This window comes from Sus scrofa, chromosome 3 (assembly GCF_000003025.6).
Source record: "Sus scrofa isolate TJ Tabasco breed Duroc chromosome 3, Sscrofa11.1, whole genome shotgun sequence".
NCBI classification, from domain to species: Eukaryota; Metazoa; Chordata; class Mammalia; order Artiodactyla; family Suidae; genus Sus; species Sus scrofa.
The window spans coordinates 71132898-71152124 of record NC_010445.4 but is presented as its reverse complement, the minus strand read 5'-3'; the positions used below and the strand labels follow the sequence as shown (position 1 = coordinate 71152124).

Below are 19227 nucleotides of genomic sequence, written 5' to 3'. Positions count from 1 at the left end.
TTGGGAAGAAAGGAAGGGGAGAGGGGACAGCCGGTGGGGGGGCATCCCGCGCCCCTAGTCTGATGTAGAGAGACAGCACAGAGAAAGAGCCGAGAGAAAGCAAGCTGGGAGCAGAGAACAGAAGGCGCCTATTCATTCATTCACTCATTCATTCATCAAATGCCTTTGGCAAGTACCACAGACCGGGGCTGTGCTGGAAACTTCTAGCTAGAAGGTAGACGGGAACAGGGAGCTGCCCCTGCCCTGAGGAGTCAGCCTAGTAAAGACAAGTGCAGGTCCACCTGCCCCTCTGCTGCAGAGGCTTCACCCTGAAGTTCAGGTGACACTCCGGGAGAACCTTGGGAGGGGGGCTCGGAGGAGGGAGGGGGCCAGGGAGCATCAGGAGGGCATTGCAAGGCATCCAGGGTGCCACACCCAGTGAGGGGAGTTGGGAGCTAGTAAGGATGCGCTTGCAGGGTCCAAGGGAGTGTGATGGCCTCTGGGAAGGGCTGACCTCAGGGAGAAAACCGTAGAACTTGAGCCGCAAGGACTTGTGGTCTGTTGGACTGGGGAGGGGCTGTGAGGAGGGACTCCAGCAGCTGGGGGGTTGGGAAGCTGGGGAGAAGAGCAGGGTCTGTGAAGTCAGGTGATGAGTCCTGTCTTGGGTGTGACCGGGTGGGGCGTGTGTGTGTGTGTGTGTGTGTGTGTGTGTGTGTGTGTGGTTTATGGTGAATGCTGGGAGTTGCAGGCCTGGTGCTTGGTCAGAGAGTGGAGGAGAATCAAAGAGCACAGCATCTGCAACCTACACCACCACTCACAGCAACGCTGGATCCTTAACCCACTGAGTGAGGCTAGGGATTGAACCCTTGTCCTCATGGATGCTAGTTGGGTTCGTTAACCACTGAGCCATGACGGGAACTCCAGTCCTAGTCATTTCTGTGTGTGAATGGAGGGGAGGCTCCCCTGTGAGCTGCGTGGCCCATGGGAACGTGGGGAGGCAGGTGTGGCCATGCTGTCAGGGCCAGTACAGAGCATCGGGGTGGAGGGCTGGGGGCAGGAGAGGCTTGGGTATGTTTGTGGGCGAGGAGGTGAGCATGGTGAGGAGGAATGGTGGGAAGGGAAGGGGAAGACGGGGATTTTCAAACACCTGGGAGGAGGTGCAGGCCAAAATTGGGGGTCATGGGGGCCCACACTGTCCCTAGACCACAGCTCTCTGGGAGGGAGGGGACCAGCCAACACCTAGGTTTGGGAGAACCCGGAGTTGATGCAGTCCAAGGCCGGCATCTTCTGGGCCAGCCATTCTCTCCCAGGCCATTCGCTGTGGGCGGGGGCTGGGTGTTCTCTCCAGGGCTTGTCTGTCGGCAGCTTGGGGGTCCTGGGGTGGAGCATGCGGCCCACCCTCGGGAAGGCTGACATGGGGGGCGGGGACCAAGGGACAAGTGGCTGTGCTGTGAGAGATCTCGCCTCCCAGCTCAGGCCTGAGGCCCTGGGGTGGAGAGCTCTGTGGAGAAGCAGCTGGGGAGCATCCTTGGTCTTGGGAATCTGGAGAGGGAGCTCTGTTATGGCAGGTTGTCTGAACACTCCCGAGGGAAGGAGGACGTGATCCAGGCCTGCTTGGGTGGTGGGGTTCGGAAAGGAGAGAGCGGGCCAGGTGGGGAACTGGAGCCGGGTCCGAGGTCGCTTACCTGTGAGAGCGCAGACCCGGCTCGACCGGGCCCTGTGAAGAGCAGGATGCAGTCAGGTTCGGTGGAAGCCTGCACGTCAGGCATCCTGGGCTTGGGAATTTGGATCTTTTTGGTGTGGGGAACCCTAGGGAGTTCTCATGCCAGGACAGATGCTGGTTTGTGGGGTCTGGGCTCTTCCTTCTTTGCTCCGTTCCCTCTTTTTTGGTTCAGGGACTGGGCTGTGGTGACAGGGCCTGGGGGTTGGGAGTTCTTCCTGCTGTGACTGCCCTGACCTCGCCTGCCTGTTCCACAGGAAGCCGGCCTGGAGCAGGTTCACTTGGCCCTGAGGGCGCAGTGCTCCACCGAGGACGTGGACTCCCTGGCGGCTCAGCTGATGGATGAGCTCATTGCAGACTGCAGGTAGGGGGTGCCTGGCACCCACGCGCCCTCCCCTCCTGGCTCGGCCAGGCCCCGTCCCCGGGAGTGTTCGTGTGTGGCAGTGAGCGACGGCACGTCTCCCCAGCCACGCTTGGCCAGCAGTCCGGCCCGTGTGGAGTCCAAAGGTGGCGGAGCCAGCGCGGGGAGTTGAAAAGGTGACATTTAGAGCAGGTCATAAATCTTCCTGCAGCAGCGGCAGCTGCGGCCTGGGGCGGCCCGGCTCACCTGAATGGGGAGCATTGTGTCTATGATCCCCGACCTCTTATTTCCCTGATGGAATCTCCAGGAGGAGCTGGCTGGTGGGGGTGATGGCGCCCCTCCTTCCCTCAAGGCCATGTCGGGGGCCACGGTTTCTGTTTAGCCTTCTATTGACACGGCTGATGATCAGCCTCAGGAAAAGGGAATCCTGGGGGTGAAAGAGAACGGGGCTCGGAGCCCTGGCAGAGGGAGGGGGGCATCTCAGCATCTCCTCCAGGGCTGGGGGACTTGGGGCTCGCCATTCACCTGCTCTGAACCTTGCTTTCCTCATTTTCAATCTGACATTAAGAATAGTTGCTTTAGGAGTTCCCACTATGGCTCAGTGGTAACAAGCCCGACTAGTATCCATGAAGATGTGGGTTCGATCCCTGGCCACACTCAGTGGGTTAAGGATCCGGTGTTGCTGTGAGCTGTGTTGTTGTGCAGGCCGCAGATGTGGCTCGGATCCTGCATTTCTGTGGCTGTGGTGTAGGCTGGCAGCTGCAGCTCCAATGCAACCCCTAGCCTGGGAACCTCCATATGCCATGGGTGTGGCCCTAAAAAAAAAAAGAGCAATTGCTTTATAATATCATACAAGCAAAATGCTTGGTCCTTAAAAAGTATTTAGTAAACAGTAGCTATAACTATGATTAAGAAGAAGAAACGTAGGGAGCCTAAGATTCTCATCCCATTAACCATCTGCATGGCTTTGGGCAGCATCACGTCTCTGGATCTTGGTTTTCTCAGCAGTTAAATGGACTTAATAATAAATAGCGGTCTTTCTACTTTCCATGAGATTAAGTGCGAATACAGGCAGATATTTCTATGCCTCTAAGTCTGATCATCTCAGAAATGCCTTCATGCTGCGAGTTGGTGACCGTGGCTGCTGGCTCTGGGACCCCTTCTGGTCCTTTGTATCCCATTTTGGAAGTACACCTTTGTCCAGAAATGGCACCCACCCAGACAGGTCATTCACTCATTCTCCAGACCTTCCTGAGGCCTGGCAGACTCTGCAGCAGGATCTCAAGGCACGTTGAGCAGGTGCATTTCCAGCCCTCAACTGGGGAAGGGGGTGCGGTGATGAGGCAGAAGTAAGCAAATGAAGGAAAGTGTGTTGGGGGCTGGAGGCCTGGCCCAGGAGCTCAGAGCAGGTGCATCTTATGCAAATCTAATTCAGAAAAACTTCTTGGGGGGATGATGCCCTGTGGGAATCTGGAAGGGGAGGAGTCGGCCTTTGGAGAGGACGGCCAGGCATGGGCACAGAAGCCCGAAATGCCTGCTGTCTCCAGCGGCTGCAGAGATAAAGCTGAAGTCCAGATGGGACAGACCTCCGGGGTTCACTAAGGTGAGCTCAGCCCTAGAGGCTGTTGGGGGTACAGGGATCCTCCCGGGTTAAGACGCTCTCTCTGGCTGCAGTGTGATGGGTGGGCTGGGGTAGTCATGAGGGGCAGCTGGAAAAAGGTGTCACCTGAGTCAGGGACATGGGGACATGGGCCAGCATGGTTCAGGGGACATCATGGCGATACCAGCCTTATAAAGAGCATTTTCTGTGCCAGGTGCTGCTTTGAGAATCTTCAACGTATTAACTCATCATAAAAATCTTCTGAGGCAGGAAGTAGAATGATCCACAATTTACAGATGGGGAAACTGAGGCACGGAGAGGTTACACCCTTAGTAAGTGGCTCAGCCCTCTCACTGTGCTGCTTTGTACTGGACAGTCCTTGATGGTAGGTTGGGTGTGGGGGCCCAAGGAAGGTCTAGAATGTTCCCCTGCCTCTGGCCAGAGCAGGTGGATGGCGGGGCTGTTTCCGGAGGTGTCAGCAGGTTTGGGGCAGAATGAAGGGTTCAGGGCTAGACGACGTGGGCATCTGGGGTCTGGAGTGAGGATAGAGGGGCAGGGGGTGTGTGTCAGCATGGGGGGTGCAGAATGACTGGCTGGGCCCCACTGCGCCCCCACACCTCATGGCCTCAGGTGCAAAGGGCAGGCCAGGGCTCTGGGTTCACCGTGCTCTGCTCGTGACCTGTGTGTGGTGTGGATCTTGAGGCCTGAGGTGCCTGAAATATCTGAGAAGCGTGAGTCCCGAAACCCTGGCCACCGCTCTGCACTCTCAGGGCTCCGTTCTTGGTGGACTTAGCTAAAAATGCTTCTGCCAAAACCTGGTCCCCTTGAATCACTCTCCCAGGGGTAGATGGTGGCGGGCGGCCTCCTGAGAGACCCTGTTCACAAGTCCAAGGCTTGTGAGGAGGGTCCCATCCCCTTGGGAGCACACGCATGGCTCTCTGTGGAGGAACACCAGGCCTCTGCATCAACTCCTTCGTCACCATCCGAGGCCACCCTGGGGTCGCAGCAGGAGGGCTGCTGTCCTTTGTGCCCCCTGCCTTGTGCTGAGCCTCGTCACAGTGGACAGCAGGGCAGAGAGTGCGGGGGGCAGGGGCACGGGGGGTCTGAGCCAGCTTGCCATGCATGACCACCGGTTGCCCACCCATTCCTCCAGCCAGCCCGGGCCCATGGCTCCAACATCAGTGTCCTTTGCCCCTTCCTGGCTCTTCTCCCATGGAGCTCTCTCCCCTGGCCAGCGATGCCCACTCCGTTCCTCCAGCCCAGCCCTCTCCTCTCATCTGACCCATGGACCCAACTGTCTGTCACAGCCTGTTTCCCCTGGGCATCCTGCCAGCATAGCCCGTTCATCATGTGCAGTCTTCCTAAACCTGAGCCGTGCCACCTCTGCTTCAGCCCTGCAGTGACTTCCCTTGCCTTTAGGAAAAACTGCAGTTCTCCTCTGGTGGATGGACCTCTCTGTCCTGGACCCCAGCAGTCTGGCCCTTTAGCCCTTCAGAGCCTCTGTGCTGGCTCCCTTGCCTCCTGGGCTCCCACCTGCCTCTGAGCCTTTGTCTTGTGCACATACTGCTCCTTTGGCCAGACTGCCCTTCCTGCTCTTCCTGGCCTGACTAGCTCCTGTGCAGCTCGAGGCCACTTCCTCCGGGAAGGACTCCTGAATCTGAGGCTGCTCAGTGGGGATCTCGCTTGTTTTCCTGTCTGTTCCAGGGGCTCCCCAAGGACAGGACTGGGTCTCATTGTCTCTGGACCCAGCCCCCAGCCAGGGTCAGGAGAGCTGTTGCTCATGGGGAGTAAAATGAATGACCCAGTGGCCAGTGTATCTTTCAGGCTGGACACTGTACCTTCCCAGGTGGCTGTCCCTGATAGAGGCACTCACTGCTGGGAGGCAGGCAGTGACTTTGTGAGTATCCCAGCTCTGCTCCTAGCCTGCCCAGGGCCTGCCTGCCATTTCTGAGTCAGCCAGGGTTGGCAGGGTGTTTTGGGGTTCGGGGTACAGTCATCCATCCTCATCTTCTGGGCTCTCCCTTTCTATCCATGCCCTGTTTTAGGCTTTCAGGGGCGGGAAAGGGCCGAGACAATTTGTTTGTGGCAGTTATGGGTCCTGGCTGTTTCTCAGGGCGTTTGGGCGAGGATGCTGGCCTCGGTGAAAATCTCCCATTGGTGGGCTGTATGGCAGTCCCTCCCAGCTCTGACCTGGGCTGGGAGCATAAATCACCATGGTTGGCTCGCCTCTCCATTCAGGACCCGCCTGCCCCCACCCTCAGGCCCACTCAGGCCACCTCCCAGGCAGGCCCAGCTCAGGCTCCGGCCTGGGGCCCCCGTTACCCAGCGCACATGCCCCTCCACCGCTGTGTTGGAGCGGAATAGGGCTGGAGGCCGCCCCTCTCCTGGCCTGGGGCAGCCCCATCCGAGGCACCCTCGGGGCAGTAAATATTATATTACTACAGGGTGTGCAGTACGTGACCTGAGACAGGCCCCGGGGCTTAAGTTTCCCCGCGATGGAGTTTGCGTACTGCTCCCCCCACCCTAAAAATTCAATTAAAAAAAATAACAGGAAAAATGTAGTGCGCCGAGGGCCTGCCAGAGTGGTGTATCTGGCGGCGGCGGTGCCGCTGCGCTCGGCGGTAATTGGTTCTGCATAGCTCGGGGAAATTGGCAGAAAAATAAATCAGCCGGGAGCCGGGAGTCGAGACACTGCGGGGAGGGGAGCGTGAGGTGTGTGTGGGGGGGCGGGCCGCGAGTGGTGGAAGCAGATCTGGTGAGTGGGTTTGACTGATGTCCTGTTTGGGAGTCAAGGGCTTGGCAGGGGTGGGGTGGGGGTGGGGGTGGGGTGGGGCAGCCTCCCAGCCTCCCGCAGGGATAATTTAGAGGGGTGCTTCTAGGTGAGGGAGAACACAGGCACCGCCCCCGCCCCCATCCCTACCCCATCCTGTATGACCTTTGTGTCTGTACTGACTGACCCTGGGGCTTGGCACGGCCAGGAGGAGCCATATAAAGAACTCTTAGGGAGCTCAGAGAGGGAGCCCACCCTTTGCATGGGGGTAGTCAGAGTTCTTTGCCTCCGACTAGGATTGAGTTTAAATCCAACACTCCCCCACTCCACTTGGGGCCTGGAGCTGTGTTTCTGGGATTGCGTGCCCCTCACCTCCTCTCCAAAGGCTTCCCAAAGCAGAGGGTTCTGGGAGGGGTGTTGTGGGGCCGCTCTGGGTCGACACATCTGTATTGCTGGCTGCCGGCCTCCCCACAGCGTCTGCAGTGGCTTGTCAGGGGTCCATAAATTTCCTCCTTGAAGAAAGTGTGCATACAACAGAATGGATTCGTTTCAGCCAAAGGCAACTTAGGGCTCAGGCCTCTGCTCTAGGAGGATGCAGGGGGCAGGGAGGGACCCTCTGGGCCTCTGGGGGCTTGCACTTGTTGGGTGGAGGGGATGCACAGGTAAAAGAACTCACACAGACTGGAGGCTGAGGATAAGTTCCAGACAGGCAGCCCCCAAATTAAGGGCTGGGGGACCTGAGAGCAGGGTGCACACCGGCGAGTGCGACTGTGGCAGGTTTCCTGTAAGAAATGGCTGTGCACATGGTCAGGCTGGAGGAGGACCCAGAGTGCACGGAGCACACAGTGGGCAGGCCGAAGGGATGAGACTTGTTGTGGGTACACGCATGCGTATGCCTGGACCCGGGCTCCTGTTCACCAGGCACATCCTGTCTGTCTGTCTGTCACAGCCAGCCCCTAGGTGACATCCATGAGACGCCCTCTGCTACCCACCTGGACCAGTACCTGCACCGGCTGCGTATGCGTCACCTGAGCCAGATCGTTGAGGCGGCCCAGGCCCTGAAGCTTGGCCACAGTGAACTCCCCGCTGCCCTGGAGCAGGCTGAGGACTGGCTCCTGCGTCTCCGTGCCCTGGCAGATGAGGTAGCCCCTGCGAGGCTCCTTTCTTCCTGCCTGAAGCATCAGAACTGGGAGGGACATGGGGACTGTCTGGCCATGATCCGGCCCTGGCTCCCTGGCTGGGTGACCTTGGGCAAGTGTCTTAACCTCTCTGAGCCTCCATGTCCGTGTTCACAGAAGGAGGAGAGAGGATACAATAGGATACTGGGTGTGGTGGGCCCAGCACAGAGTAGGGGCTCGATAAATGCCTCCAAACATGCTCAGTAAGTGTGCTTAATAAATGCTGCCAAAGTATGTCGGAGGCAGAGCTGGGACCAGAATCCAGGCCAGGGCGCCTGGCCCTATGTCCAGTGCCAGAGCCTTCTTCCCCAGGGACCTGACTTCTCTCTGCCAACCTGTCCGCCTCTGGCCTCCTATCTGCCTCTCCTGGGGCCCCATGTTGCCTGCCATCCTGGATGCCCCTGAGCCCCAGACCTGAGGAGGCTGTGCCTCAGTAGCTCCATACCCACACCCCCACCCTCTTGCCCCCACACCCACCCCCTGGTCAAATGCCCCATCCAGTTTTCCCGGGAAGCAGGCAGGCTGAAGATATGTCCAGAATGGGGAGAAAGGTCTGCTCACGGGCAGACACAACAGCTGTCCTCTCTGCCCAGAGCCATTTGGGACCCCTGGGAGGGGGTGGGGAGTGGTGAGGAAGGCTCTCTCCAGAAAGAGCGTGCAGAGAAAGGCAGGGCTTGAGAGCGGCTTCTTGTTGAAGAGAGGGGGATCCAGGAGGTGGAAGGGGTGTTTGGGAGGGGAAGGCAGCACCAGGTGTTGGTCCCCGGGGTGTGTCTGCTTTGGCTTATCCCGAGCGGGCCCGGGGCATGTGGCCATTACCTGGGGGAGCAGTGCTTGCTCAGCCCCAGGCCGACCCCCTGCAGTGGTGAGGACCACTCCCTGGGGTGGACCTCAGGTTGCCTTCCATAACTTGGTGTAGACCCTGGAACTCAGCGCGGATTGCATTCCGGCTGGGAGGTGTAAAGGTGAAACGGGTGGGGTGCTGGGTGCCGCGTGTGAGGGAAACTGGAGCTAGTCTTTCTCAAATCATTGTGTGCACCAGCGCCCCCTGGAGGGCTTGTTGGAACAGAGTACAAGCCCCACCTGATCCTGCGGGTCTGGGGTCGGGCCTGAGAATGTGCATTTCTAGCCGGTTTCCAGCGGCCTCTCTGGGGACCACACTTTGAGAACGCCTGGTATCTGGTGGTTGGGAACACATATCTGGAAATCAGAAAAACCTGCTTCCGAACTTCTTAGAGCCTGAATTTCCTCATCTGTACCTGCCTCCCAGGGCTCGCGGCAGAGATGAAGTGACACAGGGCTGGGGGATGCCAAGGGCGGTCCCCAGGAGCCCAGCTTAGAGACCCTGCCCCGCCCCCCTGAGCACCCTGCCAGCAGCCTTGGGAGCAGGTGGACTTTCCCAATCAGCCACTTCTCCTGAGTGTGGCAGTGGGGAGCAGTTCTCACAGCTAGAGGCTCAGAGGGGCTTCTGTTCTGGGCTAGTCACCACTGGCCCAGAAAAGGACCAGCCCCCAGGGGTCCCTGTGTTTAGAGGGTGGAGGGAGCGAGCGTTCTCTGGGGAGGGGCACACCTTCTGTGGATCTTACTGCTGCTCTCAGGTGAGGAAGGGGGATGACAGCTTAAGTGTCATGTCATCTCTCGGGTCAGATCACATCCTCCAATGTCTACCCTCTGGAAGCATCTCTCTAGTCCTGAGGGGAGGGGATCTAAGAACCTAAACTCGGGGCTCCAGGCAGCAGTGTCTCTCCCCAGAGAACGTGAACTCAGCTCAATGAATTCTTGGCGGGCTCCTCATGTGAGCGGGGATGGCCTGGTGCCCTGTCCCTGGGGCTCATAGCTGCTGAAGACAGAAGTGCCCAGCCAGCCCTGGGAGGTCAAGGGAGTGGCTGGACCTGGGCTGCATGAAGGGTGGGAGTTGGGAGGAAAGACCTGGGGAGGCCAATTCCCCCCAGGGGGCTGAGGACGTGGACCAGGCGGCGCCATCCCCACCCTGACTGCTGCCCTCTTTCCAGCCCCAGAACAGCCTGCCTGACATCGTCATCTGGATGCTGCAGGGCGACAAGCGGGTGGCCTACCAGCGGGTGCCTGCCCACGAGGTCCTCTTCTCCGGCGGGGCTCCAGCTACTGTGGCAAGAATTGTGGAAAGCTGCAGACGATATTTCTGAAAGTGGGTTCTTTTTCCTCAAGTTGTGATGGTACTTTCTCACCCCCAGGGCTGTCCGTTCGCCTTCTGTTTCCCCTTCTGTTCTGTCAGACTCAGAGTTTTTAAGATCTGCTCTTGGAAGGGACGGAGGGCTTTGTGTGAACAGACTTCTCTTCTCGCCTGTCCCCCACAAAGTCCCTGGGCCCCATGCACCTATTCTGGAAAGTGAGCAGGTGACAGCTGGAATCAGGGGGCGTGGGAATGAATGAGGGGCTGACCCCCAAGATTGTGCTCCTTTCCAGCCTGCTCCCTGGTGGGGCCCTCAGCCCTCAACCCCCACCCCCAGCCTTTCAGAGCCCCCGGCTCAGACCTGCCTCCACCCGCCTCCCAAGGGGTTGACTCCACTGGAGTCATGCTGGGGGCAAGTGATCCTGCCCCCAGCTCTCCTGCCCTTTCTCCTCCAAGGCCCGTTCCTGCACATGCGCCGTCTTCTCTCAGGCTTGGGGGTGGGTGACAGGGAAGTGAGCAGGTGCTCAGAGACCCTCTGTCTTCTCTGCGTTTATGTGGGGACACAGAGCCCAGGCCATTTGTTTGGTCAGGGTACTGCTGCCTGCTTTCTGGTGGGGTGGGGGGTACTTTCTCAGCCCTGCCCTGGCCCAGGAGTGGTCCCCAGGAGAGGTCCGTCCTTGGGGCTGCTCAGCTAGATGAGGGCCCGGGAAGCAGACCTGCCCCATCGCCTCCTACGGCTGACTCCACAGGGCCCCACTAGCATTATAAACTGCCTGGCCTTCAGCCTTCCCTCCCCATGTCTCTCCTCTCATCCACACCAGGCCCTCCTCCCATCTCACCTCTTCCAGGAAGTCACTGTGGACTAACCTTAGCCTTGAGCCTCTGAGTGGGTGTTGGCCTTCCCATTCATCCCTGCCCGGTCACTCTCGTGGCCCCCTGGGATGGGCAGAGAGGACACGTTTCAATGGCATAATGTGCGTGGATGGGTTCCAGGGCTGGCCGGACTCCTGTGTGGTCTTGGGCAGATTGCCCAGCCTCTCTGAATGCTGTTTTCCCACCTATAAAATGAGGGTCCATCCGCCCACTTCACAGGTTTTGAGGTTTAAATTAGGTAACAGAGGACTTGCTGGAACTAGGCCATCAATGAGTATTAGTTTTTCTCTCCTCTTCTCCCTTTTTCCTTCTAGGGGTCCCCTTGCCCCCAGGGGAGAGGAGGCTCCACCAGCACCATCACTGGAGGCCAGCCTGAGGCCAGGATGAGCAGATATTTGCATGGGGGTCCCTTCAGAGGAGAGCTGGCTTTGCCTGGAAAGAGGGCGGGGGTAGAGTTCCCATCGTGGCTCAGTGGGTTAAGAACCCGACTAGTATCCGTGAGGGTGAGGGTTCGATCCCTGGCCTTGCTCAGTGGAGGATCCAGCGTTGCCATGAGCTGCAGTGTAGGTCACAGACATGGCTTGGATCCTGAGTTGCTGTGGCTGTGGTGTAGGCAGGCGGCTGTAGTTCTGATTCGACCCCTAGCCCGGGAACTTCCATATGCCTCGGGTATAGCCCTAAAAACAAAACAAAAAGATGAGAAAGAGGGCGGGGGTGTCAGGCAGTGGGCTGCCCCTCCCACCTGGGGCCTGTTCCTCATGAGATCCTAACCTCATAGCATCCTGCTTTCCTCCCTCCTAAGCCAGCTGCTTGCCTGGTAGGGCAGAGGGAAAGGAAGTCCAGGAGCGGCCACATCTGAATGGGGTTAACCCGGGGAAGCTGTCAGGCTGCAGTGGAGGCGGGGCTGCAGGAGTGCGCCTGGTGGACCCGGGTGAGCGGGGTGAGCGGCAGGCTCTGACCTCTTGACCCTGCAGCCTTGGGGAAATGAAAACTGAAAAAAATGTTCCTGATCCTAAGCAAGCAAAAAAAAAAAAAAAAAAAAAAAAAAGAAAGAAAAGAAAAAAAAGGATATAGAATTGTTTCTCGAAGTCTTCCCCACTGAGTTTACGAGCCCCGCCAGTAGCTCCTGAGCAAGCTCTACAAAAATGTTGGCAGCAAGCAGAGACCAAGAAAACATTGGTGTTTCTTAACTTAAACCAAAGTTGGAAAAAATGAGCACCAGCAGAGAGGGAGAGGAGCCCCAAACTAGACATTTCTTTATTTGCTGTTGCTATTTTGGGTCCGGCAGGCTGGCCCCGTCTGGGGGAGGGCAGGGGAGAGACTGGGGGTGGGGGAGAAAGGGGGGGTCAGGCATTCCTCCATCTCCCTGGGGCTGGTGGTTTGGAGGGGAAAAGGCTGCTCACCACCCCAGGGGAGAGGACAGCTGAAGCGAGCAGTCATGGAGAGGTTTCCGGGGGGTGACACTTAGGGTCAGGGGCTCCTCCAGGCTTCACCGAGGATGAACCAAAGGCAGAGAGGCTGGATGAAGGGTGAGACTGTTGATGCCTTGGCGTGACCCTCCCCTCCTGCATGACCCCCCTCTGGAGAGAGCCCTTATCTCGCCCTCCCTTTCCTCCCCTGAATCCAGCCACACAACTTTCTCATCTCCTTCAGCTCCGTGTCCCACAGGAGCCGCTCCTGCAGGCTCACACACACGAAGCCTAGGTACTTAACGTGTTACTTCCTCTAAGGGACTGTGTGTTATTCTAACAGCGAGCCGCTTCTGTTCCTCAGGCCATGTCTGACCCTTGATTTCCATCAAATGATGAGGTACTTGTGGAGAAGAAATTTTTTTTACATTGGGTTGTTGTGGTTATTCCGTTTTTGGCAGAGCTTCTGAACATTTCAGGATAAAAAGCAGTGGAAGACCAGTGCATAGTGGTTAACATGCTGATAAGCCCTTGAAAGGGTGGGGATATCAGATGATACGCTAGCATCCAGCCAAAAGAACTCCCAGAAACAAACCAAAAAAACCCCCTGTAAATGAAGGGAGGCTTTAACATCTTCCCCTTTCAGACCTTTCTATTTCCTTTAGAGGCATGTTCTAGAACTGTGCCATCCAATATGGCAGCCATATGGGGCTATTCCAATTTAAATTAATTAACATGAAATGAAACTAAAAATTCAGTTTCTCGGGCTTGCCAGCTACATTTTAAGGGCTTGGTTGCCACATGGGGCTAGTGGTGTTGGATGGTGCAAACTATAAAACATTTCCATTGTAGCAGAAAGTTCCATCGGACAATGCTATTCTAGAAGAGAACGGAAATGAGGATGGGGTGGGAAAAGGGTGCAGAGGGCACCCAGGTTGGGGCACTCAGTCTCGCCTTTGATGGGAAGGAATCCTGGTGGGGGGGGTTTCCTTCATCATCCACCCCTCTTCCATGGGATTCTGAGACGTCGTCCCAAGGGGTGTCAGGCTGGTGTGCCCAGGCCTTGAGCTCCTCCCCCGCCGATTGGAGACATCCTGACCCTGAAGGGGATGGGGGTTTCTCTCCTTCTCTGGCCCCCAGTATCCGATGGAGGGGATGCCCAGAGCCAGGATGCCAGTGCAGATTCGGGTCAGGCTGTGGTTCGGGCTCTCCGTGGATGAAAAGGAGTTCAATCAGTTTGCAGAGGGCAAGCTCTCTGTCTTTGCTGAAACCGTGAGTGCTGACCACCTGCCCGCCCCCCCAACCTGCACCCCAAGCCCCCAAGCTCCTGAGGCCCCACTCATTTCTCTGTTGCTCCTTCTCCAGTATGAGAACCAGACCAAGCTGGCCCTGGTCGGAAACTGGGGCACAACAGGCCTCACCTACCCCAAGTTTTCTGATGTCACGGGCAAGATCAAGCTCCCCAAGGACAGCTTCCGCCCCTCGGCCGGCTGGACCTGGGCTGGAGACTGGTTCGTGTGTCCGGAGAAGACGTGAGTCTTGGGCAGGGAGGCCTTGGGGACCCCCTCTGGCCCAGCCATTCCTCTGGAAGGCCTTGGCCCTGTTCATCCCTCTGGCTGCTCCCAGCGCCCCTGCGAGGTCACAGCGACTTCCACTTGAACTCTCCCAGGACTAGGGGCTCACGAGGCAGCATTCTTTTCTGGAAGGGCTCTAATGATCAGAGAGTCCGGCTTCCATTGGAGTTTGCGTCCATGGGTTATAGCCTTTTCCTCCAAGATAACCACAGAAAGCCCTTCCTTCTCTGCCTGTTAACCCTTACCATGCCTGAGGTTCTCTCTCAGTGCCTCTTAGAATGACCTGGTCCTGCTCCATCTGTATCACCATCTCCACCTCTTTCTCCTCTTTTCCAGTTGGTTGATGTTCAACAACTAAGATTTTTTTTAAAACTTTTTAAAAATTGAGGAGTTCCCATCAGGCGCAGCAGAAATGAATCTGACTAAGAACCACGAGGTTGTGGGTTTGATCCCTGGCCTCGCTCAGTGGGTTAAGGATCCAGCCTTGTCGTGAGCTGTGGTGTAGGTCGCAGACGTGGCTTGGATCTGGCGTTGCTGTGGCTGTGGTGTAGGCTGGCAGCTGCAGCTCCGATTCGACCCCTAGCCTGGGAACCTCCATATGCTGTGGGTGCGGCCCTGAAAAGACAAAAGACAAAAAGAAAAAAATTGAAGGATAACATATATGATAGGCATGTACTCAAATCTTTTTTTTTTTTTTTTTTTTTTTTTGTCTTTTGTTGTTGTTGTTGTTGCTATTTCTTGGGCCACTCCCGCGGCATATGGAGGTTCCCAGGCTAGGGGTTGAATCGGAGCTGTAGCCACCGGCCTACGCCAGAGCCACAGCAACGCGGGATCCGAGCCGAGTCTGCAACCTACACCACAACGCCGGATCGTTAACCCACTGAGCAAGGGCAGGGACCGAACCCGCAACCTCATGGTTCCTAGTCGGATTCGTAAACCACTGTGCCACGACGGGAACTCCCCATGTACTCAAATCTTAAGTAGCGTGACAACATTTTACATTTCTGCAGCTCTCTGTTGAGCTTCAATTACTCACTGGGTTTTTGGCATCTTCAGTGGGCTTCTCTGTCTCTCTCTTTTTTTTTTTTTTTTTTTTTGTTTTTTAGGGCCACACCTGTGGCATATGGAAGTTCCCAGGCTAGGGGTCTAATTGGAGCTGTAGCCACTGGCCTACACTGCAGCCATAGCAATGCCAGATCTGAGCCATGTCTGTGACCTACACCACAGCTCACGGCAATGCCAGATCCTAAATTCACTGAGGGAGGCCAGGGATTGAACCCTCGTCCTCACGGATACTGGTCAAGTTTGTTTCTGCTGAACCACGCCAGGAACTCCGGCTTCCCTCTCTCTTTGTCTCGTGGTGATGCTCTCTTCTGTCCCCAGGTGTCTCCCTTGACTCTGTCTGTTCCCTCTCTCCCCCATCTTTCTTGTTGGCGGGGATGAGGCTGGCACAGGAAGGTTGGCCCAGGCTCTGGGGTGCTCTGCTGGGGGTTGTGGATGGTTGGGGGCCTCTTCAGCACTCTGACCCATCCCCACCTGCAGCCTGCTTCATGACACTGATGCGGGCCATCTGAGCTTCGTGGAGGAGGTGTTTGAGAACCAAACCCGGCTCCCCGGAGGCCAGTGGATCTACATGAGTGACAACTACACGGATGTGGTAAGGGGGTGCTCTGGGGGCAGGTGGGCTCTGCTTTCTTGGAGTCCTGGAGGGGCCTGTGATGGAGAGAATTTTCTCCCATGCTCCCACATCCCCAGTACCCATGCTCTGGTTTCCAGAGGGACAGTGTGAGGTCCCGTGTGGGTAGGACACTGACTCCGAGTCACGCCTGGGGCTTTGAAAATGTCTGTTGTCCAGTTGCATCTTCCCTTCCTCCCTGATCACATCTGTCTCTTCTCCTACTTGCCTGGCCTGTGTGGCCCTAGAACGGGGAGAAGGTGCTTCCCAAGGATGACATCGAATGCCCACTGGGCTGGAAGTGGGAAGATGAGGAGTGGTCCACGGACCTCAATCGGGCTGTCGATGAACAAGGTGGGCAGCACGTGGAGCCTGGTGTGCGCCTGCCAAGTTGGCAAGAGTGCTGAGTGCAGGGGCCTTGGGCCTGGGGTACTGGCCTTCACTGGGCTTCTTCACCTGGGGGGACTTCCTGGGTGAGCCCTCACCTCAAACTCAAATTGGGAGCCAGTGGCCCCTCGAGAGTCTGTGACTATAGCCCAAACGGAGAGATGGGGGATGGCCAGCCGATGAGTGATGGGCACCCCTCCCCCAGGCTGGGAGTACAGCATCACCATCCCTCCGGACCGGAAGCCGAGGCACTGGGTCCCTGCTGAGAAGATGTACTACACACACCGTCGGCGGCGCTGGGTCCGCCTGCGCAGGAGGGACCTCAGCCAGATGGAGGCGCTGAAGAGGGTGAGCCCAGTGGGTGGGGGTAGTGGTGAAGCCCTGGGGAGGGGAGACCAACTGGGCACAGATGCACCCACAGATGTGCAGGGAACAAGACACGGGCTCACTCGAGATGCTTATAGTTCACGGTGAACACACTCAGATCACACCCAGCACTCACACCGAGGCTCTTGAACAGCAAACACCCAGAGGTGTAAGGAGCTGCATTTGGAATTCACACAGAGAACTGAAAGGTGCAAAGGGCTGGGTGTCCTGGGGGCAGAGTCTGAGACAGAGGCTCTGCGGCATCATTTACTGAGGCAGGACTCCCAGAAGTGCCAAGAGCAAGGGTGTGCTCTCAGGCAGAGTTGTTGGCTTTGGGCTGAGCTGTGGCTTGGGAGGGGGCTCCACCTGGAGCACCAGAGTCATCCTCACCCAGAGGCAGGGGGGCCAGGGTTTGCACCGTCTTCGCTGTCCATCTTTGACTGCAGGTGGACTGGGCCCTTACCCTCTCTGGGGAGCCTGCTCCTTCCAGCATGGCCAATTCCCAGAGCAGGGGGCTTTGGGGATGAGGGTGCCGCTGGTCCAGAGGGCTGAGTGGACTTGGTTAGCATTTCCAGAGGGCGTGTACACGGTGTGAGCACATATGCCCACAGCCAAGCCCAGACACCCTCGGGACGCAGGCGCAGAGTGAGCTTGTACGAGCAGCTGTTCCCTCCGCGGGTCACACAGACGTCCGTGTCCTGAGCGCCTCAGGACCTGCCTCTCCAGAACCCTCTTGGCCTGTGTCCTTCCTTCTCAAGCACACTTTGGAATTTTGGCTTGAGAACTAGGCCTCCCCCAGTCCAGGAATAGCCTCTGGCACAACCCAAGTCCCTTCCTCTCTCTTCGGTCACAGAGAATCTAGAGAGGAATGTCGCTGGCCCCCAGGGGAGGCAAGGCGTTTGGGCAACAGGCTGTTCCTGGTGTCCTGAGCCAGACAGACTCCTCTCTTCCCGTGAGGGCACCCAGGGGTCAGAGGCGAAGCCCTGCTGGGCTGTGCGGCTCACCTGCTCTCTCACCTCCAGCATCGCTCCTGTAGAGGGGCGCGGCTGGCCTCCAGGGCTGGCGCTGTCACTGAGCTCATGGCCTGGGCCTGAGGTGGCACCTCAGGTCACCAGGTGGATGGGAAGGGGCTTCCAGGGCTCCCCCCGCAGGCCAGGAGAGGGTCCTGTAAGAGGAAGTGTGGGGGTCCCTTCGCAGCTGAGGTCGGCCTGGCCTCGTGGCAGAAACAGCGTGGGGCCAGGAAATGGCCTCTTCATTTTGCCTCTGAATTGCAGACCCACTCCCATTTTGTAAGTCGGGGACATGAAGAAGAAAAAGGAAATGACAAGAAAACCTTGGATTCATGAAATCCACCCAAAATCCAAATAAACAAACAAACCAAAAGCCCAGGGTTTTCATCACTGCTCAGTCTACCTTCCCTTGCTGGCTCCTGGGACCGTCCCACAGCCCAGGGAGCCTCTTTCCCTCCTGATTTCTTGACCCTCCTGACACCGGGCTCTTGTGGCTGCAGGAACAGCTTGGAGCCCCCTCCTCCAGGTGGCCCTCCCAGGTTTCCCCACTTGGAGGGCGATGGTGTGGGGTGGGTGGGGAATCGTGGAGGGCAGGAAGGCCACAGCTGGAGCCCAACCCAGGATGCCCCGCCAACCTGCCAGGAGGCCTCTGAGTCTGCCTGTTCTCCCTCTCAGCACAGGCAGGCAGAGGCGGAGGGTGAAGGCTGGGAGTACGCCTCACTCTTTGGCTGGAAGTTCCACCTGGAGTACCGCAAGACAGACGCCTTTCGCCGCCGCCGCTGGCGCCGCCGCATGGAGCCCCTGGAGAAGACGGGACCTGCAGCTGTGTTCGCCCTCGAGGGGGCCCTGGTATGTGGCAGGACCCATCCTGGGTTGGGGGATGGGGGTGCAGCGTGCTTTTCCACGGCTGATGCCGGGGAGGTTCAGGGGCTCCCAGCTCAGGGCTTTGGCTTCAGTTCCTCTGGGGTTGTATGTGGGGAAGGTGGACACCGGTCTGGGTGTCCTCTTAAAATCAAATATCTCATTTCTTGGCACCGGAAGACCTACTGCATCTTTGGTAACCGAGATGGGAGCAGGGGAGGAGGGCCCCAGGCTTTGGATGGTCTGACCTGGGACGTGGCTCTTCTTGAGGCTGGCTGGCCTGACGGTGGCCCTGGGAGGACCTGGCTCAAGGGAATAGCCAGAGAGGTCCAGTGACCCTGAATGTCCTTGGTCGGACATGACTCATGGGCGTACTGGGGAATTCGGGGGAGAGGTGTGCATCTGAGACCGAGCCCCAGTCTGGCCATCCTGCCTCAGGGAGTACTCGCTGGAGCTGGTGGGAAGGGGGTCAAATCAAGGTTCTCCAGGGCTTAGGTGATGTGTTCCACAAAAGAAATGAGCAGACCCTCTCTGAGCAGTCTGAGTAGGGACATTCATGGCCAGGAAGTAGCCTGTCCCCCACTCTGTTGGTCTGGCGACTCCTAGAGTTGGGAGATACCTCCTGTGACATCCAGGTAGGACTGCCTGTTCCTCTGGGAGGGCTTTGGGCTGTGACCCAGGGGAACTGGTCCCATCAGTATCACTGGTTGATGGAATCTGATTGCCTCTACGTCAGCCAGCTCTGTGTGTGTGTGTGTATGTGTTTGTGTGTGTGTGTGTGTGCATGCATGTATGTGTGTGCGGGCGTGTGTGCGTGCACATGAGTATCTGAGTTAGGGCACTGAGTCTTACCTCTCAGCCAGGGAGTCCAGTGAAGTGGCCCCTGATCTGATGGGGTGGCTGCAGAGAGGGGAATCGAGGCCGACAGTGACCCCGAGGGGAGTGGCAGGGCCTGGAGGCTCCATTACTCTCAGGCCCTGATGGAGGGCCAGGCCCAGGGGGGAGCAGCACGGGGGACAAAACCCTCCGGGAGCCCGGTGATGACAGAGGCTCCAGAGGGAGCCCCTCCTGGATCTGGGGGCCCAGTGGTGGGGAGGCTGAAAGGGAAGGGCTCAGGCTGGAGGGTCGGAACTGCCACCCAGGCTGTGGCGGCTGCAGCCAGAGAGTCTCGTGAGGCTGGGCTCTGTGTCCTCTCAGCAAGGGCTTTGCTCAGGCACAGGGCAGTGCCTGGGGGAGGCTGTGTGGCTCCAGCTCAGGGGTGAGGACTCCAGACCCGGGCAAGCTCAGAGGCAGGGCCAGGTCTGAGGGTGCCTGC

General features: G+C 57.9%; 1 protein-coding gene across 1 annotated transcript in view; it reads left to right on the top strand.

Moving 5' to 3' along the window:
• Positions 1 to 19227, top strand: part of DYSF (dysferlin) — a 217516-nt gene that overhangs the window by 85534 nt on the left and 112755 nt on the right. The window contains 10 exon segments of the mRNA XM_013996042.2: positions 1957 to 2063; positions 7380 to 7572; positions 9618 to 9708; positions 9711 to 9772; positions 13180 to 13311; positions 13405 to 13571; positions 15156 to 15270; positions 15537 to 15642; positions 15881 to 16023; positions 17727 to 17900. Coding sequence (XP_013851496.2) covers positions 1957 to 2063; positions 7380 to 7572; positions 9618 to 9708; positions 9711 to 9772; positions 13180 to 13311; positions 13405 to 13571; positions 15156 to 15270; positions 15537 to 15642; positions 15881 to 16023; positions 17727 to 17900 — 1290 coding nt within the window.